This window comes from Staurois parvus, unplaced genomic scaffold, assembly GCF_062004578.1.
Source record: "Staurois parvus isolate SC_StPar_1 unplaced genomic scaffold, SC_StPar_1.0 ptg000151l, whole genome shotgun sequence".
Taxonomy (NCBI): domain Eukaryota; kingdom Metazoa; phylum Chordata; class Amphibia; order Anura; family Ranidae; genus Staurois; species Staurois parvus.
The window spans coordinates 5,636,001-5,662,448 of NW_028317947.1; the positions used below are offsets into that span (position 1 = coordinate 5,636,001).

Here is a 26,448-nt window from a genome sequence, read left to right on the forward strand (position 1 = left end):
ATAGAGTAGTGAAAGATTGTGTTCTAACAAATTAGATTGTTTCCATTTGAAAATCATACTTATTTGCTTATTAAAGGAATATAATATTTGCAAAACAACAAAAGCACTATACAACATATTTGAGGTTTATTACTAAAATGTAATTGCCTCTAAAAATGTGGAATTTGAGAGGAGAAAAAACAGGATATAGTTATGATGTATGAGAGGTTGCCAAGGGGTCTCAGTTGAAAAGTTCCAATATAAATCACATGATCTCTATTCCTACAGCATCCAATTCCTTCCCCCTCCCTTTTTAGCAGTTTTCCAGGTTTCTCCTATCCAGCAAGTTAAAAAGGCTGGGAATGAGTAAGCAAAGTTCTTTCTGTGCCAAGTCAAGCCTGGATGTTCACAATTCTGCAGTGGAGCTGGTTTACTACGACTAAACATGAATGTTAAAGTGGTTACAGCAATTTTGATTCTTGCCATTCTAACAATTTTAGCTTTGGTGCTGATCATTGTGTTTGATCCAAAACCCAAATCCTGCAGTTTGGCAAATGAAAAAGTTTTGCTCCTAAAGCACCATGACAAGAGTTTGATTTTTGCGGATCTCACACCTGAAGAAATTGATGAAGTGGTCAGCTATTTAAAGAAAACTCTCCAAGAAAATCTAGTGGACATTTCTGAGGCTGAACCTGCTTCCAACTGCATATATTCAGTGGAGCTTCTACCACCAACAAAACAAGATGCCTTACTGTATTTAGATAAGGGAGGACCCAAACCCAGAAGAGAAGCATTGGTAGTAGTTTATTTTGGAAGCCATCAAGAACCAGAAATTAAAGAGTATGCAGTGGGACCCCTTCCAAAACCAACCAATTTTAATGATATTACTGCCAAAAAATACAAAGGCAAACTTCCTTACCATCGTAGACCTGTAATTGGCAATGAATACACTCAGATAAGAAACTTTTTATATGCCAAGGAGTTTCCCAAAGCAAAAAGTTTCCTCAAAGAAGTGTTTGGCCATAATGAGTCTGATATTGAATACTTCATTGGTTTGACCAGTGCTCCAAGAGGATTACGATCTGGAGACCGAAGCACCTGGTTTGCTCTTTTCTATAACACCCGGGGCAGTGGCTATTTCCTACACCCAATTGGATTAGAGCTATTGGTAAACCACAAACACTTTGATAAAAAGAAGTGGACAGTGGATAAAGTATTTTATAATGGTCAGTATTTTGACACATTTTCTGAATTAGAGGAGCAATATAAAAGAGGAAGTTTAAAGACAGTTAAGATGCAAAAGCCACATCTCAAAGATGACATAGGTTCACTGAAGCCTCAAAAACATGCAATATCTGATATACCCATGCAATATGAGCCACAAAGTGCCCGCTACAGTGTCAGAAATAATCAGGTGTTATTCCAACACTGGAGTTTCGCATTCGGGTTAAATGCAAACACAGGACTCAGACTATATGATATTAAATTCAAGGGTGAAAGAGTTGTCTATGAGCTTGGTGTCCAAGAAGCAATCAGTATATATGGTTCCAATGCCCCAACTGGTATGTCAACAAGGTATATGGATGGACACTTTGGTATTGGGCGTTCTGTCTACCAACTGGTTCGTGGTGTTGACTGTCCTTACTTTGCTACTTATTTAGACACCCATTACTTGCTTGATTCAGATAAAACGGTACTAAACAAAGGATCCATATGTGTCTTTGAGTTCAACTCTGGCATTCCTTTGAGACGTCACTTTTCAAATCTGGGCTCTTCTTTTTATGGCGGTTTGGTCAACACTGTTCTTGTCATAAGAACTGTTGCCACGCTAGGCAACTACGACTATGTGTTTGAATATGTATTCTATCAAAATGGGGCTATAGAATCAAAGGTTCATGCAACAGGATATATCAGCACATCATTTTTTATGGAAAACGGTGTAGAACATGGACATCGAGTGGGGCCCCATACACTGGGAACTATTCACACACATTTCATCAATTACAAGGCTGACTTGGATGTTGGAGGTAAGAATGCATCAGCGCAAATGATAATTTAAGTGTTCTAAGCATATATTTGAGTTTAAGATAATGTTTTAAAGCTATAATTTAAAATCAGCCCATTTTCAAATCTTTCAGCAATGTATGTAGGAGAAAGATGGGGGTGTAAAAGGATTAATTGTGAAATACAAACACATTGTATATTGATCATGTTTGGGTTTATAAATTATATTCAGTAAGCAGATGATCAGAAATCAGCTTGGAATGCAGTCCTGCTACAATTACATCCAGTCAGCAGCTAAAGTTTTTTTTTCCTATATAGTTATGAGTTATTATATAAAGATCTAGAGATATACACAGACCTTGCATAATTGTTATCAGAGTCCCAAGCGATCTGAGAAATGTTTATGTATTTAATAAGTACAAGCACCAAGCTGACTTGCAATAAGATGTAATGAGATAAGTAAAAAATATTTAACCCATAAAATATTTCATTACTTGGTAGTAAAGTGTTTCTCTGTAATATTAAGGGGTAGATGATCCAGGGAATATCCAATTGCTTTCTGGAGGATCAGGAAGTATCCCCCCCCACTGGGGCAAATTGGATTTTGTTTTCTCTGTAATAATGCATTATAGTTAATTATAATCTGCAAAGCAAGTAATAGTTGGTGGTTAAACCAGGAAAGCAAACGTATTCAGTAGCCTGCATATATGTATATATATATATATATATATATATATATATATATATATATATATTTTTTTTTTTTTATTTTGCACAAGATTTTAATGTTTGCAAATAATAAAAAAAAACTTTGTCAGTCCACACATAGGCTGGGGTATTGAAGAATATGTACATAGGCAGAGCTTATCTTAAAGGAGGCTGCAATTAAAGAATTATATAAACAATTACATTCTTCTGTGATATACAGTGACAATCTCTCCCCATTACGTATGCCCACTGAATGGATCTTCATATTTTTAACCATTAAGGATTAGTTGAAAGAGATTTCCACCATGGTGGAAGAGTTCACCCAGACCCCATGGTTAATCAAAGATGTAACTCCCTGTAATCTACCAATAATGATTATTACCAGTAGTAGAGTTTTGTACCCGAATAGTCAAAGATTATTGCAGAAAGTTGGAGTCTCTGTTATTAAAGATGCAGGTTTTTGGAATGAATTAGATCTGTTCCTCAGGGTTTGTACAATTTGTAAAGCCTGGAGAAATTATCTATTACATCCCAAAAATGTGCATCCTAATTAACCTATGTTAGCCAATAAAGGGTGCCTTCGAAACCCCAAACATTCATGATTATTACCAGCAGTTCTCAAAACATTTAAGATCAGACCAGGCAGCTATGATATACCAAGCATAGAGAAGTGAATGCCATTTCCAACAACAGTTGTAAAGTAAATAAATGGAGACACCAGGGGCGGACTGACCATTTGGAAACTTGGGCACTGCCCGAGGGCCCGGGGTCAATAGGGGGCCCCATGAGATGCCCATGGTACCTTTTTCATAGACTTTTTTGAGTTTGGGCAAGGACACAGGGGCCCCATGATCCCCTATTGCCCGGGGGCCCCATGAGTTGTCAGTCCGCCCCTGGGAGACACAATATGGATTTTAATTTAAGCTTTGAAAATAATAAGTGGGGGCTGTGTAGGAGAGGAATCAGAAGATCAGAGGATGGGCATTTTCTTATGTATGTGAAAAAAGTCAGCTGGAAGAGATTGGACCATTTGGGGTAAAGAGCATGGGAAAGGGTATTTTGGGACAGAGCATCGGCAAGGCCAGATTGTGTATCAGCTATGAAGAAATCCAGGACAAGACTACAATCTGGAGGAACAGAGGATAGGATGGGGGAAAGAGAGAGTGTTAGAAATAGCTTACAGTACAGAGCGGGGGAAAGTAGACGGTGGGCACAGGTTGTGGTGGGGAAACAGGAGACAGCAATAGCAAATTACATTTAAGGGAGGAGAAAGGAGGCAGGGGATCATTAGGCAGGAAAGACAGAACAAAATGTAGATTTCTCATGTCTGTGAGGAACACCAGTTTATACCCCTTCTTCATTTGTGTGATGTAGAACTGAAGCTTTCTGAACAAGCAGAACACAGTGAAATGCAAGATCAAGGCTAAAGCCGGCCATACATGGACTGAAATTTCAGGTTCAGCAGGGACCAGCCGAATATTGACCTATGTATGGCCTGGCTGATTGTACACAAGTTGATGTATAGATCAACTTGTATACAACCAGTTTGTGGGGTTTTTCTCAAATGATTAGGGCCACCGGCTACAGTCAACAACACCAATTGTGTTCTGCTGGCAGAGAAAGCTACACCGGCAGAACACAATAGCATTGCAGGAGGGATTTCGTGTGTTGATGGGGGAATTGAGCTGTTTTTTTTCCTTGCAAACACGGTGGAAGGAAAGAAAAATGCATAATCTATGGCTTACCTTAGTGTTAAGATGATTTTGGCACTATAACCCCCTGTTTAAGTTGGCTTCTGGTCCCTTAAAGAGGAATTTGATTTCTCATACAAGTCTATAGGAATGCAAAACCTGCTTGAAGCAGGTCAAATGCAGGTCAGAAGGTCAACTGCAATTGCATGAATAAAGTATCCTTTGATGCGCCATTCATGTTCCTGTAATTTCAGCAGTCTTGTCCATTGAAGGTCTAAAGCGCTATGCAAGGTGGAAGACGAGAGTAGTTCTAGTAGAGACAGAGAGAACAGGGGTTCTAATGGACACAATAGTGGCATTAGGAACTTCGAACAGAAAGAGAAATGAAATGAAAATGAAACATGGATAATTATGAAGAGAAGGAGCAAGAAGGTGCACAAGAGGGAAACTGATAAAATTATGGAGAAAATGCCAGAAGTGGGGGGTAGCATTGACAGTAAGATGAGACAGAAGGTGTGATAAGGGATAGATCAATGGTGATTAAACCTCCACCATGGAAAATGACTACAGAAAAGAGAAAAAAAAGACACTTAAAGGGATAGTGTAGCTTTGAGGGAAGCTGGTAAAATAGTACAGCTGAGAAGAGAAAGGAGTAAGCAATTTGTAGCTATGACCAAAATCAAAGGCAGTGTCTTCAATGGACTTCCCTTTGGTCCTGACAAATGCACTAATCATTGGCCCCATGGGTTATTGGGTCTGTATACTGGACCAATGGCCCAAGCAGGCCATTTGTATACCAATGCTATTATGCCCCTCTCCAGTTTCCTTTTTAAGGAAATTTTGAGAGTAGCCATTGTCCTTATCACTGACTGGCATACAAGACTATTTGGTGCAACTATAAAGATATTTGGGGTGGCACAGTGGCTTAGTGGTTAGCATGTCTGCCTTGCAGTAAATAGGTCATGGGTTTGATTCCCGACCATGGTGCCTCCTGCATGGAGTTTGCACGTTCTCCCTGTGCTTGCATGGGTTTCCTCCCACACTCCAAAGACATGCTGGCAGGTTAATTGGCTCCTGTCTAAATTGTCCTAGTTTCATCCCTGGCCATGCAGGATCTCCTGCATGGTGGGGGTTGGGGAAAGACCTGGCAACCTACCCTGTAAAAATAATTGCTAAGAGAATTCATGGAAAAAGTCCCTTATGAGTGACGGTCCATGCAAGAGTCGGATAAAACTGAATGGGTAAATAGATAGATAAAGATATTTGAGGTTTAGAAATTGTTCTTGTCTTGATATTCTCACTGTTTAACTGGTTCCTAACCACGCTATAGCCAAAGGACGGCTACAGCGCGGTTGTTTAATCCTGGGGCGACGTCCATGGACATCATTCCAGGATGTGCCCCCAGCGGCGCACACCCGGCCCCGCCAGTGATCGCTTTGGTACGGTATATGGCCAATCACATCGGCTTTTTACCACGTGATCAGCTGTGTCCAATGACATAGCAGATCACCAGGTAAATACAGTTGCCGGTTATCGGTTGCACTTTCCTCACGCTGTCACAGCGTGAAGAAAGTACTGCCGAGAACCAGCAATTGTCAGCGAAGGAATCGGCACTGATCATCAGGGCACTGGTGATCAGTGCCGCCCACCTGTGCCACCCACCTGTGCCCAGCAGTGCTGCCCTCCAGTACCCATCAGTGCCACCCGCCTGTGCCCATCAGTGCCAAACACCTCCATAAGGCCACCCACCTGTACCACTCAGCAGTGCTTCCCACCTGTGCCCATCAGTGCCACCCACCTGTGCCACCCACCTGTTCCACTCAGCAGTGCTGTCCATCAGTGCTGCCCAGCAGTGCCACCTATCAGTGCAGCATCATTAGTACCACCTATCAGTGCCCATCAGTGCTACCTATCTGTGCCCGTCAGTGTTGCCTATCAGTGCCCATCAGTGCTGCCTATCAGTGCCCATCAGTGCTGCCTATCAGTGCCCATCTGTGCTGCATATCAGTGCAGCCTCATCAACGCACATCAGTGAAGGAGAAAAATTACCTGTTTGCCATATTTTATAATAGAAACTTTTTTTTTCAAATTTTTTGCTCATTTTCTTGTTTATAGCGCAAAAAAATAAAACACCCAGCGGCGAGTAAATACCACCAAAAGAAATCTCTACTTGTGTGACAAAAATTAGAAAAATGTCATATGGGTGCAGTGTTGCATGACCGCGCAATTGTCATTCAAAGTGCGAAAGCTCTGAAAGCTAAAAATTGGCCTGGGCAGGAAGGGGGCAGGGGCGGACTGACAACTCATGGGGCCCCCGGGCAATAGGGGATCATGGGGCCACTGTGTCCTTGCCCAAACTCAAAAAAGCCTATGAAAAAGGTACCAGGGGCATCTCATGGGGCCCCCTACTGACCCCGGGCCCTCGGGCAGTGCCCGAGTTTCCAAATGGTCAGCCCGCCCCTGGAAGGGGGTATAAGTTCCCGGTAGGCAAGTGGTTAAACCACCTATCCCAAATTCAGGTAAATAGGCTGCACACTATCACCATTGTCATCATTATTCTATTGTATAAAATGTTTCCATATTTTTTGCAGAATATGATTACAATTCTATCACTGTTCCAATAGAAGAAAGATAATTATAATGCGTCCCTGTCCATCCAACAAAAAACAATAAAATATGTATTTTCTGTTTTGTTTTTTAATAATTATGTTTTTTTATTTACAGGAATAAATAATTCTGTGGTGGCCCTTGACATGGAGTTTCAGGATATAGACATTCCTTGGAATCCTGAATGGAAGTTAGATCAAACAAAGATTACCAAAAAAGTACTCGAAACTGAAGATCAGTCGTCATTTAGCTTGCATGAACCAATGCCACGATATATCCAGTTTGCCAGCAAGCAGAAGAATAAGTGGAACCACAATCGTGGTTATAGGATCCAGATGATCAGTTTTGCAGGGGACTATCTGCCAGAGAGGAGCAAATTGCACGATTCAATGAGCTGGGCTAAGTGAGTGAACTACATGTAGTGAAGTATAAAATGCATTATGGTAAATGTATTCTTAGCTGTCATTTGGTGAAGGTCTACAGAAATGATGACACCTTCTATGTGTTTAGACTACCACCACCTGTACTAAAAGGTCTATCAGTAAGTTGTACAGAGTGTGGTCTTCATAACGGGGAAAAATAGTCTACTAATCGTTTACAAAGTCCAATGGTCCAGTTTGTATTATGAACTGTATTGCATATATGGAGTGATGGGGATGTAAGGGATCAGTAGTTCCCACCAAGCTGGCCCAGGTCCTACTTTACTTCTTCTCCAGATAGAACACTCGCATATCTATCTTTTGGGGGAGACTTTGCTATTTTGTGTCACTGTTACTCCTGGCTGGAGGCCCACCTTTAGAATAAAGAATGTTCACTCACAATGCTCCTCAGTGATTTACTGTAGAAGGTTTGCATAGCATTACAATCCATCATCCACCTTCCTAAACAGTGTCTTTACAGTGCAGAACACAATTCCCCAAATACACAACCCCTGAGCAGTACCTCCACTGCAGCTACCATGAACCCATTGAGTCCAGCAATCACTTCTTTTGCTCTTCCGTGAGTCCCCCAGCAGTGGGCCCTCACATATGGAGTCTCGCTTGACTGTAGCCCCAAAAGGCTATTCCAGTTCCAGACCTGCATAAAAAAAAAGGACAGGGGTAGCAGCAGGGGTGGACTGACAACTCATGGGGAACTCGGGCAATAGGGGATCATGGGGCCCCTGTGTCCTTGCCCAAACTCAAAAAAGCCTATGAAAAAGGTACCAGGGGCATCTCGTGGGGCCCCCTACTGACCCCGGGCCCTCGGGCAGTGCCCGAGTTTCCAAATGGTCAGTCCGCCCCTGGGTAGCAGCCTCCTGCTGCTCCCTTCCTCTTGAGTCCTCCATTAATGCATCACACCAGTCTAGTTCTGCAGAGGGTTCTCTCTCTGGTGATTAACAGAATGTTTTCTGAATAGTCTAGGAGTTGTGATTGGGCTGCCCCAAGCAGGGCTGCTGTTAGCAACCATGGGGCTCCATACAGCCAACCTGACAGCCCCCCCCTCCCCACAGTTATGAATGAACACAGTGGATAATCGGTACAGATCACTCATTATGTTCATTTGGGAAAGGAATGGCTGTTAAATGTGACATATTTACCGGACCCCTCAACCCACTCTCCATTCTGAAGGATCATATTGTGTACTTGTACCTGCTGGTGGGAAGGAGAAGAGGGAAGCCAGCAGTACTGCAGGGGTAAGGGCACACAGGAGGGCCTGGGTAGCAGGGGAAACATATGTTCCTCAGGGAGGGTGATTGGGTGCAGCAGGAGGCAATTACTGGAACCAATCCCCTATATGGCTCTCTCTGCAGCAGCTGAAAGCCAGCGGGAAGGAGAAGAGAAGAAGCCAGCTTCAGCTGCTGCAGAGAAAACCATACAGGGGATTGGTTCCAGTAATTGCCTCCTGCTGCACCCAATCACCCTCCTTGCCCACATCCGATTCTCCTAGCTGCCTTGTCCCTCCTACTGGCTTGGGCCCCATACAGGAGGACTGGTGGTACCCCCCCCCCCCATCCACTGCCCTGGGACCAGTTCTGTTGAATTTGTTCATAAATGATATAGAGGTTGGAATAAATAGTTCAATCTCAGTGTTTGCTGATGATACAAAGCTAGGCAGGGCAATAACTTCACAACAAGATATAGAAACTTTACAAGAAAATTTATTTAAAATAAAGTGTGTGTGGGGGGGGCTATATGGCAGATGAGGTTTAATACTGAAAAATGTAATGCACTTGGGAGCTAAGAATAATCATGCAATTTACTTGTTAGGAGGAAAACATTTGGGGAAATCGAGGATGGAAAAGGATCTGGGGGTCCTGGTAGATCACAGACTTGGCATTAGCATGCAATGTCACACTGCTGCATGGAAGGCCAGCAGACTATTAGCATGCATTAAAAAGGGAATTAACAAATACATCTTCACAAACAGTTCTCCTCCCCGTCGGAGATGCTTGGCAATCACCTCCCGGCACCCGGTGATTGATAGCCTGTGGCCGTGAATGGATTTTGCGCACCGGTGCAGCCCTGTAGCAGTATATCTGCTATTGGGCAGTCGGGAAGTGGTTAAAAGCACACTTAGATCCAGGGGCGGACTGACAACTCATGGGGCCCCTGGGCAATAGGGGATCATGGGGCCCCTGTGTCCTTGCCCAAACTCAAAAAAGCCTATGAAAAAGGTACCAGGGGCATCGCATGGGGCCCTCTACTGACCCCAGGCCTTCGGGCAGTGGCTGAGTTTCCAAATGGTCAGTCCGCCCCTGCTTAGATCATACAGTATCCCTAAGGTGCTTTTAGTCTATTCTGTCCTATTTAGTTCTGCTAATATACAGTGAAAGCATGGGAATGACTCAACATGCTTCTTGGAAATATATTAGTATCAGGCCATACTGAAGAAGTGGAACATTTCCAAGACATATAACACGGTGCCTCCTCACCGCCTGTCAAACATCCTAAGAAAAGCAATCCACCACAGATCGCTCTTCAGAGGGCTATTGCTAGTGTTAATTAGCCACAGAGTCTCGTTTCAAGGGGCCCCAGTGTAAAACTGACACATGTATGTCAGGTTTGTATTCTGAGCAATTAACTGTAGCCTTGCAGTCTTTGGCAACGTGTTCTACGTAAACGTGCAACATCAAATTGAAGGTTTGTTTAGAAACTTTGAATAATGGAAATTGTATGAAGCAGATCACTGGTATGTTAGGATAGGTCATCAACCCCAGTTTGACCGATCCAGATTTCTCCAAACTATTTACAATAGGCTAAATTAAGAGTTTCTGATTGCTAACTTCCACTAAGTACTGTTTATGATCGCCATGTATGATTGGGTGATTGGGCTCATTAACAGGCTGTGCAGATTCTGGCCAGAATTTTTTTCTACTGGAATTTATGATAGCCTGCTTCATGTCTTGAACTTGGCTGTGTCCTAGTGTTGGGGGGGAATTCAGTCTTGTCTGTGGATTTTAAAAGTTGTTGCTCCATGGAACACAAATATCAGACTCAGCCCTCATGCACACTGGACATTTTTGCAGCAGCTGTTTTTGGGTTTTGACGTTTTTTTCTACAGCTAGTAAACCCCACAGCATGTTATCCAGGGGCAGACTGACCATTCGAGCACTCGGGTCATAAGGGGGTCCCATGAAATGCCCCTGGTACCTTTTTATAGGCTTTTTTTGGTGTACTTTGAGTGTGGGCAAGGACACAGGGGCCACATGATCCCCTATTGCCCGGGGGCCCCATGAGTTGTCAGTCCACCCCTGATGTTATCCTATGTGTCCATGCACACAGACTATAATCAACATTTTTTGGCTGGGATGTTTTTTGGCTGGAAAAAAAACCCAGAACAGTGGGTGTCTAGAGGAATTTTTTAGCTGTAAAAACGCTCTAACGCTGAAAAACATGGTAAAACGCAAACAAACGTTTTTGGACATTTTTTGACCGAAAAATGTTTTTGGCCAAAAAAACACGCTAAAAACCGTAAATGCGGGAAAATGCCACTAAACACTAATGCAAAAAACGCTAAGAAAAGCTGAAAAACTCACGTTTTTAATGTGACTTTACACAACTGATGTTACTAGCCTTATGAAAACGTCCCGTGTGCATGAGGGCTTAAGGCTAGGTTCACATCTGTACGGGTAGTGCCGCTGCGGATCCGCGTGAAAATCCATGCAGCCGCACCACCTTCACAGTGAAATGCGGACCTGTGGGCGGGTGCCATTAGTTCCGCACTGGAAAACACAACTGTACTGGAATCCGAGGTTCCCGTGTGGGCTGCGTTTTCGGAAGAAGTGCAGGGACTTCTTCTCTGCGTGTCACAGGAGTCCATTCAAATGAATGGGATCTTGTGCCTGATCAAAATGCGGCCCGCAAAAAAAAGCTGAACAAAACGCGAAACGAGGTAAAAACACGTAAAAAATGTATTTAGAAAAACGCAAAATGAACTGCAAAAACACTGCAAAACAGTGACAAAGAGTGCAGGGACAATTTTAATGAGAAAGGCTGTGCACAAATTTACTAGTGACAAAGAGCACAGGCTGAAAACTTACTACAAGAGTAAAGGATACAGCAGTGTAAAATTGTTTGGCAACAGAACACGGGGATAATAGGCCTAACCAGTGTACGCCTAACTTTTATTTTTACTCTGGGAATAAGGAGGTGGTGTGAATGTGACTGGTATAATCTGAGGTGATTTAGGAGCACACCATTCTTGCATTTTGTTTTTCTATTCAAATGATGCAGTTGTGAATAAAAGGCAGTTTCAAGTACAGATAATTAGTAACAAATAAATGTTGCACTTTGAACACTCTTAACTTAAAAAAGGCCCTATCAATAACCTCCCTCCCAAAAAAATGCTATCTCCAAAATAGCAGGCAGTTTTTATTAAGGATAGCCTTGCACTATAAAAAAAAAAGCAGCTTAGCCTAAAAAAATTACCAATGAACATAAAATAAAAACCAATATACCTTCAAAATAATGAAACCACCAAAATACCACCAACCTCCCCCAAACAAAAGCTCATTTTTACAAATTTAAAGATAAACGGCGAGCGCTACAAAGATGGAAGCAGCTGGCACAAAAAGAAAGTGACAAAATCTTAATACTAAAGTAAATAGCAAAACAGTACAATGCATAAAAAAATCTATCAAAGCGAAAGGTGTAGCAAATCAATAAATATATAAAAAAGATAAATTCTATCCAAAAATCTGACAGTGCAACCAAAAATGGAATGAGTTCATCTTTGGCACACATTCAGACCCGTTTCACATCAATGCGGGCGGTAAATGCAGCGAATCCTGGGTGATTCCCGCACCGCATTGCAATTGCATTGCATTCATGCGATCTGGTGTGGGTGTCGGTGATAAATTAATGACACCCCGAAACAGATTGCAAAACGTGATGCAATTGCAAATGCGATACAATGCAACACTCATGCGATACAATCAGGGGCGGACTGACAACTCATGGGGCCCCCAGGCAATAGGGGATCATGGGGCCCCTGTGTCCTTGCCCAAACTCAAAAAAGCCTATGAAAAAGGTACCAGGGGCATCTCATGAGGCCCCCTACTGACCCCGGGCCCTCGGGCAGTGCCCGAGTTTCCAAATGGTCAATCCGCCCCTCGATACAATTCAGGTGCTGACTTAATAAAGGGTGGGGATGCGATGTGATTTGAGCCATACAAAGTGTATGCCTCAAATCACACCCCACCAGGGGCAGACTGACCATTTGAGCACTCGGGCACTGCCCGAGGGCCCGGGGTCAGTAGGGGGCCCCATGAAATGCCACTGGTACCTTTTTATAGGCTTTTGTGTGTGTGCTTTGAGTGTAGGCAAGGACACAGGGGCCCCCTGATCCCCTATTGCCCGGGGCCCCATGAGTTGTCAGTCCACCCCTGCACCCCATAGATATTTGCATGTAATTTGCACAGGAATGCGGTGCGATTCCTGTATGAATTACATGCGGTTTCCCGGGCTGAAAGGGCTATTGTTTCTCTTTCTTTCGCGGGCCTGGGAATTATTATGGACGTTGAATCTTGCAGCATTACTTGCAAATACAGGACTGTGCATGGAACCCCTTACACTAGTAAATGATACAATAAATAAGGTTCCCATACATAATAGGGTTTTTTAACAAAATCTACATTATTTTTGTAACTTTTCATTGTTATAATTTGTGTCTTTTAGATACAAGTTGGCAGTTACCAAGCACAAAGACCATGAGCAGCAGAGCAGCAGCATCTACAACCAGAATGATCCATGGTCACCATCAGTGACATTCTCTAGCTATATTAATAATGAAAACATTCAAGATGAGGTGAGTTTTTGATTAAATAATGCCAATCCACCTGAACCCCTTGACTACCGGGCTCTTATACCCCCTTCCTGCACAAGCCAATTTTCAGCTTTCAGCGCTGTCGCACTTGAAATGACAATTGCGCGACCATGCGACACTGTACTCAAACAAAATTTTTTACCATTTTTTTTGGGTAGATAGAGCTTTCTTTTGGTGGTATTTAATCAACACTGGAGTTTTTTATTTTTTGCTAAACAAACTAAAGAAGGCTGAAAATGTTGAAAAAAAGTTTCTGTTACAAAATTTTGTAAATGAGTAATTTTTCTGCTTCACTGATGTGCGCTAATGAGGCTGCAGTGATGGGCACTGATAGGGGGCACTAATAGGGAGGCACTGATAGGCGGCACTGATGGGCATTGACAGGCATCATTGGTGGGCATTGACAGGCATCACCAGGGGCGGACTGACAACTCATGGGGCCCCCGGGCAATAGGGGATCATGGGGCCCCTGTGTCCTTGCCCAAACTCAAAAAAGCCTATGAAAAAGGTACCAGGGGCATCTCATGGGGCCCCCTACTGACCCCGGGCAGTGCCCAAGTTTCCAAATGGTCAGTTCACCCCTGGGCATCACTCATGGGTGCTGGAAGGCAGCACTCATGGGCACTGATAGGCAGCACTGACTGGCACTGATTGGAGCTGTTAGGTAGCACTGATGGGCACTGATAGGCAGCACTGACTGGCACTGATAGGCAGCACTGACTGGCACTGAAAGGCAGCTCTGATGGGCACTGATATTTGGCATTAATGTGCATTGATGGGCACTTGTATGTGACATTGATGATCACTGACAGGTGGCATTGATGGGCACTGAGAGGTGGCATTGATGGACACTGACAGGTTGCACTGATGGGGCTACACTGATCATCAGTGTCCTGATGATCAGTGTACATGTCCCCTCTGAGGAATGTCGATTACCGACTCTCCTCTCCTCTCCTTATGAGCTGTCAGCATGAGGAGAGAACTGCCGATAACCAGCATTTCATTGTTTACATACAATCAGCTGTGATTGGACACAGCTGATCACATGACAGAGCCGACATCATCGGCTCTTTAGTCCTCATGCACACGGGATGTTTTGAGAACGCTGGTAATGTTAGCTGTGTAAAGTCACATTAAAAACTTTTTTTAGCGTTAGAATAAAATTTTTGGAATAAAATGGAAAAAGTACCATATATGTGTTCACAGGTGGCTCAAGGGTATGTATGTCCAAAGGACATCTACTGAATCACGTATAATGCAGGCCATACATGGGTCGAATTCTGAATTAATTTTCTTTAGAAAATCATAAATTTTGTGCATTTTGCAACCCGATGGCGCCACCATTGATTTCAAAATTCGACAAACTAAGCCTTCAATTTCACCTCATGTTGCTACAGAAACGAATTTTCGTGGCCAAGAATTTTTGTTCTTTCCAGGTCACAGCTCATGCTTATTTCTTTTATGACTACATTTCTCACACGACTCCCTCATCATTGATTATAAATTTGTTTGGTTTTTAAAAAATTTCCAGCATGTCTGATCCCTCAAACTCGACAGTCACTCGAAAATCGGCCACTGCTGTGGCCCACTAATGGTGCGAAATTCGTACGAAAATTCTTAGAAAAGATTTTCGAAAGAAAATTCTTTTGGAATTCAACCCGTGTATGGCCGGCTTTACCCTTGGCAAGCTGTCTCTAATTTATCAGCTGATTCTAATAAACCTGTTGAGTTGGCAGCTACATGGCTAATGAGTAGGAGATATGTCACCTGCTGCAAGTCTGCCCATACATAGCCAGCCCAGAGGAACTCAGGTGCCGATGTAGACTAATGCAGACCATAGATGGGGAGAAAACCGGCCGATTTTTCTTTAAAAAAAGAAAAATCGGTCGTTCAAGCGGCCGACGTTACCAGGAACGGTAGAAAAAAATCGGCCGATTTTCATCCCGTCTACAGCCAGCAAAAAGTGTCCCTGCAGAGAGCTCCGCTATTTCTTTGACAGTTCCTTGACATTTATAGCGGTTACAACAATGTATGTATTTGTTTCTGAATAAAAACATCTGTATCCTAAATGGATACAAATACATTGTTGCAGCCGCTATAAATGTCAAGGAACTGTCAAAGAAATAGCGGAGCTCTCTGCAGAGACACTTTTTACTGGACTGGAATTCCTCTTCTTCTTCATCCTCTTCTTCTTCTTCATCTTCTTCTTCTTCATCCTCTTCTTCTTCATCATCCTCGTCTTCTTCTTCTTCATCCTCTTCTTCTTCTTCATCCTCTTCATCCTCTTCTTCTTCTTCTTCATCCTCTTCTTCTTCTTCTTCATCCTCTTCTTCCTCTTCATCCTCTTCTTCTCTTCTTCATCCTCTTCTTCTTCTTCTTCATCCTCTTCTTCTTTCTCTTCTTCTTCTTCCTCTTCTTCTTCATCCTCTTCTTCTTCATCCTCTTCTTCTTCCTCTTCCTCTTCCTCTTCTTCATCCTCTTCTTCATGCTCTTCTTCTTCATCCTCTTCTTCATCCTCTTCTTCTTCTTCTTCATCCTCTTCTTCCTCTTCTTCCTCTTCTTCTTCCTCTTCTTTTTCCTCTTCTTCCTCTTCTTCTTCTTCCTCTCCTTCATCCTCTTCTTCTTTTTCTCCTTCTTTTTGTCTTCCTCTTGCAGGTCACTGCTCATGTGCAGATTTTTTTATCGGTAAAAAGATCGGCCCATAATTGCCGCGAAAATCAGCCGATCTGCAAAATCGGCCGATCTTTTTCCAACTTTACCAATAAAAAAAAACTGCCAAAATACCGAAAAACGGCCGAACAATTAGCCCACTAACGATCCGAAAATCGGCCGATTTTATTTTCGGACGAAAAATCGGCCGATTTTCGACCCATCTATGGCCTGCATAAAGGTGGGGATACACGATTACAAAATCGACCGATTGGTCATCTGACAACCGAAAGGCGTTCGTTCATTGGTCGAAATCGTGGCCCACATTAACCAATCCAAAAAAATAGTTTGTCGGGCAATACGTAGTGTTGACGTCTTCCGTACAAGTGGAAGTGATGCGGTGTGCGTGTGACCTTGTAGCCACGCCCTGCCGCCCAGAACGAGCGATATACACAACAATTACCAGCAATGAGTATAATATAGTTTATTACATCACCTATATACATAAATAGTGATACATAAAAATATAATCTGCAGAATTCTGGTTTCATTATCTCATTAGGCCAATCTACTTTTAACATTTCGATTTTTTGTTCGCGTTTACAAAGATTCCTTGGACATAAACATCCGGGTCATCTTCTGTCTCCGCTCATGCATGATAGCGCTTGATAGATTTTTTTTGTACGACCATCATAAAACCGCATAGAAAATCGGTCGTTCATATTTTTCACTGTTGTTCAACTGGATTTTTTCATTCACAATATTCAATATTGTTATTGATTAAAAACATCCTGCTCATCAACAAAGAGAAAATAGTTCGATCGGTGGTTCCGTGAAGTTTTTCGTACGATTTTCTTATTGTGTGTATGGGGCATTATGCAGGTCATACATGGGTTGAATTCCGAACAAAGTTTTTTAGAAAATCTGAAATTTCGTGCTTTTTGTAATCCGATGGTGCCACCATTGATTTAGAAATTCAACCAACCAAGCCTTCAATTTCTTCTCATGTTGCTACAGAAAGGAATTTTCGTGGCCAAGAATTTTCTTTTATTTCCAGGTCACAGCTTTATATTTCTTGCACGATTCTCCCATCACTGATTCTAAATTCGTTCATTTTTTGAAAAGATTTCCAACATGCCCGATCACTCAAATTCGATGGTCACACGAAAATTGGTCGTTTCTGTCACCCACTAATGGTGTGAAATTCGAACAAAAATTCTTAGGAAAGATTTTGGCAGGCTTTACTCACAGCCCTGACAACAGATACCAAAGAGAAATGCAAGATTACAACTTATGTTCTTTATTCCAAACCAGCACGGGATTTGTCATACAGCTCTAAATTGTTTTCTTTATTCCAAATCAGCACAGGATACAAGATATAGGTCTAACCTCTTTCCTTCAATCCAAACCAGCACAGGATACAAGATATAGGTCTAACCTCTTTCCTTCAATCCAAATCAGTACAGGATGCAAGTGTTAAGAATGTTATCTTATATCCCGTGCTGAGTTTGAATAAAGTAATTGAGGTTATTCTTTGTGTACAGTACATGGAAAATAATACTCAAGGGAGTAGAAAAGGTCCCGCTGTCAGTGGTGGAAAAAAAAATGCTCCATCTTTGGTGTCAGTGGGAGGAATTGTGCCCCATTGTTGGTGTCAGTGAGAGGAATTGTGTCCCATCAGTGGGGTCATTGGGAGAAATTGTGCCCCATCATTGTGAAGAATTGTGCCCCATCATTGGTGTCAGATAGGGGAAATTATGCCCCTTTGTTGGTATCAGATGATGAAATAGTGCCCCAAGGGCCAGCTAAAAGCAAGCAAAGGTCCGCATCTGGCCCTCGGGCTGCAGTTTGGAGACCACTGCAATAGAGTATGGCAGGGTTAATGCTCTTCCATAATAGTAGATATAGCCAAGTCTGCAGCACTGACAGGAAAGGGAGTCTGTCTGAAAGCAATGGAGACTTCTACACAGGCACAGCTACAGTTGGAGACTCTTAGGCTGGATTCACAATTGAGTGATCAGGTGTGATTAGGTGTGAACAGGCACCATTAGTTAGTGCGTTAGGGTGATCAAGTGTGAACAAGCACCATAGAGAACAATTCATTTTTTTAAGTTTGAGTGTTTTAGGAGCTTAGAGCTACAAATTGCTCAAGTGTGAATCCTGCCTCATTGTAGAGCTACTGTATGTACAGCCAGAGTTGAGTCCACCCTCTACCCAAGAGGAAGGTGCACAGGATGTAGACTGCAAGGATTGTGGGAGGTGTAGTTCTAACAGACTGAGCTGGTTTGGTTAAATGGAAGGCATAAACTGCAAATCCTACAAGGCACTGGGGCAAAAAGGAGAGGTGGTTTGCTGCTGTTTTCCAGGCGGAGGAGAAGTATTGAGGTTATTCTGAGAGGACTGAGTGCACATCAGGCTGCTATCAGACCATTCACCCCTACACCTGAGATGGAGAGAGACACAGCCAAAGACTTTCTGAGACATTGGAGAGTGCCACGAATGTTGATAGATCTTCCTGCTTGATCGAGGGGGAAGGACACGGCAGAAACAGATTAGCTATGTGTCACCCTGCATACAGAGAGAGACCACCTGCTAACACAAGACGTGGATGAGAGGCTGCTGGCCAAATCTGCATTACACTTGGACAAAAGAAGGAAAGTGTTACCTGCAAGTATCACAGAGCTAGTAACTTTACCACTGCTTAAAGGTTCACCTTAAAAGATAAATATTTGCAGAAAAAAAAGTGCATTTTTTTTCTAAAGCTTCTGCAGAACATTGCACCTGTGATCAGTAGATTGCAGGTGCAATGTCAGGCTCCTGCAGACATTGCCTCCAGCTTGCCTGTCTGTACCATCATACAAGCATACAGTTACATAGCTGGATGAAGTATCTTTAAACTATGAAAGTACTCATCAATGACCTCACAGTTCACTGAGAACTACAAGCCGTCTGCTGCAGTGGAAGACGGGTCTTGTAGTTGCTTTTTTCACAGATTGCTGTGAATGAATGATGCGTTTGTGTGGGCAGAGCCCTGCACAACCACACTGTTTTTGTAAAGTGACAGTGGCTGCCGGGAGAAGATCCCCACCTGTTGTCATATAGGAGGGATTGGGATCTTGAGCACTCCAACTTAACAACTGGGCCCCAAGGAGCTTGCCAGCAGAAAAGAATATATTTCAGACTGCTATTATGGTTATTATATTATATTATATTATACCTGTTATGGTGGCATAGTTATCTAGTTAGGATTGTGCTGGTACAGGGTTTAGGAGAAGTTTCTCTCTACATCCATTGCTTGTTCTTACAGTATATGCCATTGTTTCATATCTCTTGTGCTACCGGGGTCCTGCATATACAGTACATCTGCAATAAATATTCCCCACCCAGCCAGGTGTGTCACAGTGTATGGTACTATTTGTGGAGTTGTGGGCACAGGAACAGGGGACCCGATACATCCATTGGGGTAAGTGCTACATAGATATAGAGAGAGCATAAACAGAAAATAGTTTAGATACAGGGAAAAAGAAGATGAGAACTGCCAGGAATGAAGAGATTGTTGGAGATACAACAGCATGTACTATATAGTTTTGTGTGTTAATATCACTTGACCAGTAGATGGCACTGTACACTAGGGTTACTAGTTGTGCATATGTGTAAAACTTGTTGGTTCTCTTTCCTCTCTTCTCTCTCTTCAAAACCAAGATGTCTGCTGAAATGTGCTCTGTATGTTTGCAACTTAAGCCACACAAGTAAAACAGTGTTCTGCCTCATCGCAAGCTACCAGTGTCTTCTCTAACACATAACCAACAGAGATGTGGGGTAGCTGTCTGGCACAATGGAAATATCAACATATCAAGTTTTCATGAGGGGTAAACATCTATATATAGTGTTAAGGAGGATGGTTCAGCCTTTCGTACACTAAAGTGAATCTACCGTTATCAAAAGGTCTCTGAGTCCATCTTAGGATTCAAGGCTCCCAAATGAGGTTAAAATAAAATTTAGGTTTTTTTTCATGTAATTGAGTTTGCTGCTGCATTAGCATTTTCTAGCTTGGGGTTGGTTCTGTATTACTCAACTGCAATTTTTTGGTTGTTAAAACAGTTCATAGATATGTATTTTCTGTTTCCCTGGGGTTTAATGGGCCTTTAATGGGTCAGTCCACTCAAATCTAATATTTCAGTTTATGGTAGATGCTGGAGGGTTAAACCACTAATAATATCTTACATATCTCAAGAACTATTGGTGGACATCTGTGTTTGAGTTCCGGGGTCTGCACACCTGTTGTTGCTATCACAGTCTTCATTCTTCCTGTAGGAAATTTTATCTACTGTTACTTATTTTGGAGAATGCAACAGGAAATGCTGTAATAGTAATGATGATAATAATGAAGGAGGGTATAATCACCTAAAATTCCCAGATGGACAGCAGCAAAGTTGAGAATTATGGAAAGTAGATGTTGTTGTTCAGAGTGTCCAAGACATTCATGTGTGCTGTAAAGTTTGTGAACATTTTTTAATTTTCAGTAATTCTGCAAAAATATGACATTTAAAATAATCTATTTTTCTTTTTTAATGTTTTTTTGTAAGTTTTATAAAAACAAAGTAAGTAATGTAGATAAATATATACAGTGCATATACTCAGTTTAATAACACAATATCAAGAAGAGGTCCTTATGTCAAATATATACCAGTACCAGAATCATTCTTGACCTTTTTCTACTGACACGGAATGAGGTAACATTGTTACGTAAGAAGTTCAGTGGTGTTTTGACTATGAAGGAAAGTGGTATTACATGGTAATCTGGATTTTTATGCTATTTTTCAAATTTAGAAAAGTAGGACTAGGGGAGACCAAAAAAAGGCTTTGAGTGGCTTCATTATGATAGTTTATTAGGAAAAGTGGATAATAGAGAGAGAGGGTAAAATAAAAGAAGGGTATAGAAGAATAGTGGAAAGGTCCAGTGGGGCTATATGGTACCAGGGAAAGGGAGGATCAGAAGGAGACACTTTAAAGGGATAAGGACAAGAGTCTCCACCCCTGGAGATTAGCCAACACTCTGGTTTTTATCATAAACATAGGGTTCTGTCAGAGTCCAAAGGTGCAACCTCTGCTGTGTTGGCGATATCTCTACTTGCTGAGGGACCTGGAATGCTGGACAGCTCTGTGGAAAATTCCTTGAATGATTCTGCCTTGAACTTTGTCTTGAATCTTAAACTCTTTGCTCCTCTCATGAACTTCCTATTAAAGCTATGTCTTTGCACTTTCTGTTTGCCAGATTATTGTGCTCTCTCCAGCCAATATCTTGCTTTTGTCTCTCCTGTTGCAATCCATATCATTGCTACTGCTCATTACTGACCTTTGGCTTGTTCCTCCACAACTCTTCTGCTTGATCTCAACCTGCAGTCACATGTTACTGACCTTTGGCTTGTTTACTGACTACGTCTCTGCCCGATCACTACTTGCTATATCTTCTACTGGATCCCAGCTTGCTCACCTGCTGGTGGGGCGATCCTGAGGACCCCAACTTGATATTAACATGTAGTAAAATCCATCTCTGCCCTTAGAAGCTCTGGTGAACACCGATTAGTACTTAGACCCCACACTTTGGGTGAGCCTGTGTCATCCGCCAGGGAGACATTCTTGTGTACTTATCCTGCTGGTCAGTGGGAACATCTCTACTGCTATAGCTACTTGTTCTTCAAGCTCTCTGGTTGGGTTGTGAGGCTATCCATGCAGACCAGATTTTTAGGAACTTCTCATGTTTATCTATGAAGAAAAGTGATCTATTTTTAACTAAGTAGATATAGAGAAATCATTTAAACAAAGGAATCAAAATCATGGCTGTTCATTTATATATAAAGGAAATTGATACAAATTGATATTACAGTCAACACAAACCTTTAATTTGCTCCCCTGCCACACATTCATCTAACAGAAACCGAAAGGAAGTGACATCCTGGATACTTCTACATATGGAAGACCATGTGATTAATTCCTTTCTTTCACACATGATGGGAATTGTGCTTGGCAGTGTAACATGGGGTGTGACGGACCCTGTGTAAGATCCAACTTGTGATTTGGATTGTAGACAGAACTTTCTTTCCCAAATGGAGTGGCAAGGAAGTGAAAGGAAGAAGAATATAATGAGCTGGGAAGCAAGGAATATCTATGAGGTGCAATATGGAAGTTAACCTTCAGGGACAAAACACAAGTTTAATGTAAGTCATGACTAGGGATGAACTCATGCTTGTGGTCAGATCCTAGCCCAAACCCACCTAAGCCAGCCCCCCAGGAAGTTGTTACCTGTACTGGACCAGTCATCTACTAGTGTTATGTATACAAGTAGGTATTGTTGGGGAATGTGTCTGGACTGTTTGGCTCAATACAATGACAGTTTCCTGGTGGGCTCACTTAGGACGGTTTAGACTAGGATCTGAACACACTTGAGCTCATCCCTAGTCATGAACGATCCTCAGCCTTCAGTATTAGGTGTTAGTTCATTGCCTACTAAAATTAGTTATAATGTCTACATCTTCCCTATTACAAACACACATTTAACAGCAATAGGCAGGATACATTTTTATTACAAATATAAACTTCTTTTTTTCACACAGGATTTGGTGGCTTGGATTACAACTGGGTTCCTACACATCCCGCATTCTGAGGACATCCCAAACACAGTGACAGCTGGAAATGGAGTTGGATTCTTCCTCCGACCTTATAACTACTTTAATGAAGACCCGTCGGTTCACTCAGAGGATGCTGTCTACTTTTTACCCAATGAAGACCTCGGTTCTTGTAGTGTTAATCCTCTAGCCTGTATACATGAAAAAGCATCTTGTGCTCCCAAACCTCCGCCATTTACCTATAATGGGTTTGATAACACCTACATTATATTATAACTGAATTACATCTTCAGAAACTGTGATATGTGGTTTTAGATTTATCTCATTTAGCCAATGATTTCAGAAAAAAACAGACATCAATTAGGTTTTTGGTAATATTGATAACTGCTCTGTTTATAGAATAAATGTACTATATAGCCTGTACTGTGGTCATTACCTCTGGTGTTTACAGAACTACAATTCTGTTCATGTACTAAAATGAAGAAAATGAAAAGAGGGTTGGCAACACTGTTCTGTCACAGTCATTGGTTATATATCCCTCTGTTCTTTAACACGCATTGAGGGGCCCATTGAAATCAATGGAAGTACATTTACATGCATGTTATTGTGTGTAGGTGTGTGTTGTAATGCATGTTAATAACTGTAAAAACATATGTCAATATGTATAAAAATACACATCCTAACTTAATGACACATGTTTCAACACACCCTAAAAAACAATGAGCAGTAGAGAACACATAGGTGTGAACCCAGCCCTAATACTGCTGCATTTTGCTAGATTTTAGCACTCTTCAGTTCACTTTTAACATGTATAAGTTAAAGCGGAAATACTCATGCTAAAAACAGTGCTTTCTAATACATACATAATTTACGCGGATCTCTATTTTTGTGCATTTTGTTGTGTTTTACATGTATTTAACATGTTACATGTTAAAATGCGAAAGTGTAGATGCAGCTCCCCTGAATAACAGATGTATATTTTTACCTAAACACTACTGGCACTTATTGCTGAGGCTAGGAGGATGGCAAGGTTGGCACAGCTCAGGCAGGCCAGATCTGGGGGGGGGTGCTGGGGAGGGCTGTGCCCCCCCAGATTTTAAGCGTGCCCCTGGATCCACTAATCCATGGGACTTGCTGTGGAGGGGCATTCTAATTGGGCATTTATTGTGAATGGGCATTCTGATGGGGACAATTGATGTAAGCAGGATTCCGATGGGGACACTTGATGTAAGGCGCACTCTGATGAGGACAGTTGGTGTATAGGGGCACTCTGATGGGGACACCTGATGTAAAGGGGGACTCTTATAGGAACCCTGATGTAAGGGGGAATTCTGATGAGGACTCCTGATGTAAGGAGGGATTATGATAGCAATACCTGATATAAGAGGGCAGAGGTTATGTTTAATCAATAATCTAATAACAGCCCAGTGGCGTCCCGAGGTAGGTGCGGTGGGTGTGGTCCGCTCCGGCTGACACCGACCACACAGGGTGACACCGGACCCGCTCCACAAAAAGGCAAGTTGTAAAGCAAGCCGACGATCCCCACAGGATGGATCTGATCCATCCTGCGGGGATCGTCGGCTTTCTTTACAACTTACCTTTTCTTGGAGCGGGTCCTATGTCACCCCGTATAGGTTGCATGCTGACGATCCTCGTTGGCATGCAACCTATACGGGGTGACCCTGGACCCGCTCCAAAAAAAGGTAAGTTGTAAAGAAAGCCGACGATCCCCGCAGGATGCATCAGATCTGTGGATTGAGCATAATGGATCGGAGTCCGATCCATTATGCTCAATCCACAGATCCGATCCATTCTGCGGGGATCATTGGAGGGGGTGTCACCAAGTGTTACCGCACCGGGTGGCACCAACCCTAGGGACACCTCTGTAACAGCCTAATGCATACTGGCATTCCCTGTTTGCTCCTGCACCGCAGCTGCACTACCTGTCAGATGTTATTTCTGGGTTGCGACTCATGTTGCAGAAGAATGCTGAGTGAACGGGGACTACCGGTTTTCTGCAACTCTGTCACACTGTTGACATTATGCCCACTGACATATTTTACTGCACCTCCAGATCAGACCACAGCTGCTGAGCGCAGGGCAAGAGGTATGGCATGATGTAGAAGACAAAGTGGAGGTACAGTAGCTTCTAGAGCCTTTGTACCCAGCTAGATATAAGGCAAAGTGGGGTAATGACTACAGTAATAGATAAATTCATACTTCGGGCAGTTAGTGACAGCGCATTGTAACGTTTGCCTTTTCATTTAGATGTCTCGCAGGCATCTTGTAGTCTACAAAAGTGTCACCTGTGTCCATAGATGAAGATGGCCCTCTATTCCAAGGGCTGTCTCAAGTTTTGGAGGTTTGTTCCTAGAAATGTTGTTACTATTATTGCCATACCAAAATGTTATTTTTTAAATGTTACGCTCTGCTCACTATGTCATTTTTTGAGACACTCTAATATGCACATTTTGGACACTTCCTAACAATATCGTTGTCTTATCCACCTCTCCTGTACCCGTCTTATGGTCTGTAAGACCCAATAGGAAAGTTTGAGACTGGAGAAGACGGCCATCTATTAACACTTCTACTAAGTGTCAAAGTGCCCCCATCGCACTTATGATGAACCAGAAAGGTAACATTTTGGGAGTCTCTTACACCCTTTGATATGAGCACAAGTAGGCAAATGGCCACAGATTTAAAGCAAATCTGGAGTGCTATATATTTCCTTAATCTGGTGCTACAGCACATAGCAGGCCCCTCGTAACGTCGACACTTAAAGTCAGTGTAAGAACCTTGGGTGTTCAAGTGTTTCAATGTTCATACACACCCAGGGTTGATAGGTCAAACCCAGGCCTCACCCCTTTATGTCTCCTAAGTTTCTCTAGTGGCCCATGACAGTGATGGACACCTCCTGTGGTTAATAGCGAAACAGGAAGGGCTGGGGTAACCTTCTGACCTATCAGCTGAGAAAGAAAGTGCATATCAGGGCACTTGGACATTCCAGGCACCCTGCGTGCCTACGCTGAAAAATAACCCAAAGCACAAGTACCCAGAGGCCTCTTCTTTGTGAGGACAGTGCTGGAATACGTAAGTAGTTCATCTATATCGCATCAGATTTTCTTTCACTTGCATTAAATAGTGATCAACAAAATGGAAGTGGCTCATATGTTATTTTTTTTTTTTTTATCTGCAACCACTTACGATTAGTTGGTATTAACCTTGGTCATAGAACCAATTACTTAAAAAAAATCATATATTGTTTGTAATAATCCAGTTCATGTGATTGTGAATTTCTCATTTTACTAGTAAATGGAGTACACACTATGATGTTGTCCTTTTGATTCTTTCAAGTGCCTTGTGCGCCATACCTAAAAATGTCAGAGGCATCACAAAATGGGTTGTCGGTGTCATATAATTCCAATATAAGTCCCCCATCCCCCCACTACCACCTTCCAAATTTCAGTAATTTGGCTCAGATAGCATAGAGAGTGTTCTATTTTGGCTCACTGCTTTTGGGCAGTGGTGTACTTATTCTGACATTCATGAAGATTGCTATTAAAAGTGAACTGCTAGCTTTGGTGACTTAGACCCAAACCCCTCTGTGGCATGTGCTTTTTTTTCCATACCATATATAGTGTATCTGTAACTGTTGAATTGACCAATTTGCACAATGCCAGCAGCCTGTGCATGTTTGATCTTCTAGGGCAGTGTTTCTCAACTTTTTTCAGTCAAGGCACCTTTTAAAATTATGGACAGTCCTGAGGCACCCTTTAAAATTATAGACAATCTTGAGGCACTCCATTCTAAAGTGGGGTGCCTCTAGACCAGTGGTTCTCAACCTGTGGGTCGCGACCCCTTTGGGGGTCGAACGACCC

At 42.4% G+C, this 26,448-nt stretch overlaps 1 protein-coding gene across 1 annotated transcript; it reads left to right on the top strand.

Annotated features, from left to right (window-relative positions):
- Positions 1-348: 348 nt before the first annotated feature.
- LOC149463871 (amine oxidase [copper-containing] 3-like) lies at positions 349-25,897 on the top strand. Its single transcript, XM_089674373.1, has 4 exons — positions 349-2,006; positions 7,107-7,392; positions 13,148-13,277; positions 22,559-25,897. Exons 1-4 carry the CDS (start codon positions 425-427, stop codon positions 22,844-22,846), a joined length of 2,286 nt encoding a protein of 761 aa, XP_089530499.1. The 5' UTR covers positions 349-424; the 3' UTR covers positions 22,847-25,897.
- Positions 25,898-26,448: the final 551 nt, after the last annotated feature.

Bases quoted from the DNA above. Each gene is read 5' to 3' on its own strand.
- LOC149463871 (XM_089674373.1), top strand. From the start codon at position 425: ATGAATGTTAAAGTGGTTACAGCAATTTTGATTCTTGCCATTCTAACA. The intron at 2,007-7,106 runs GTAAGAATGCAT...TTTTATTTACAG, and splicing joins GGCTGACTTGGATGTTGGAG to GAATAAATAATTCTGTGGTG. The intron at 7,393-13,147 runs GTGAGTGAACTA...TGTGTCTTTTAG, and splicing joins GATTCAATGAGCTGGGCTAA to ATACAAGTTGGCAGTTACCA.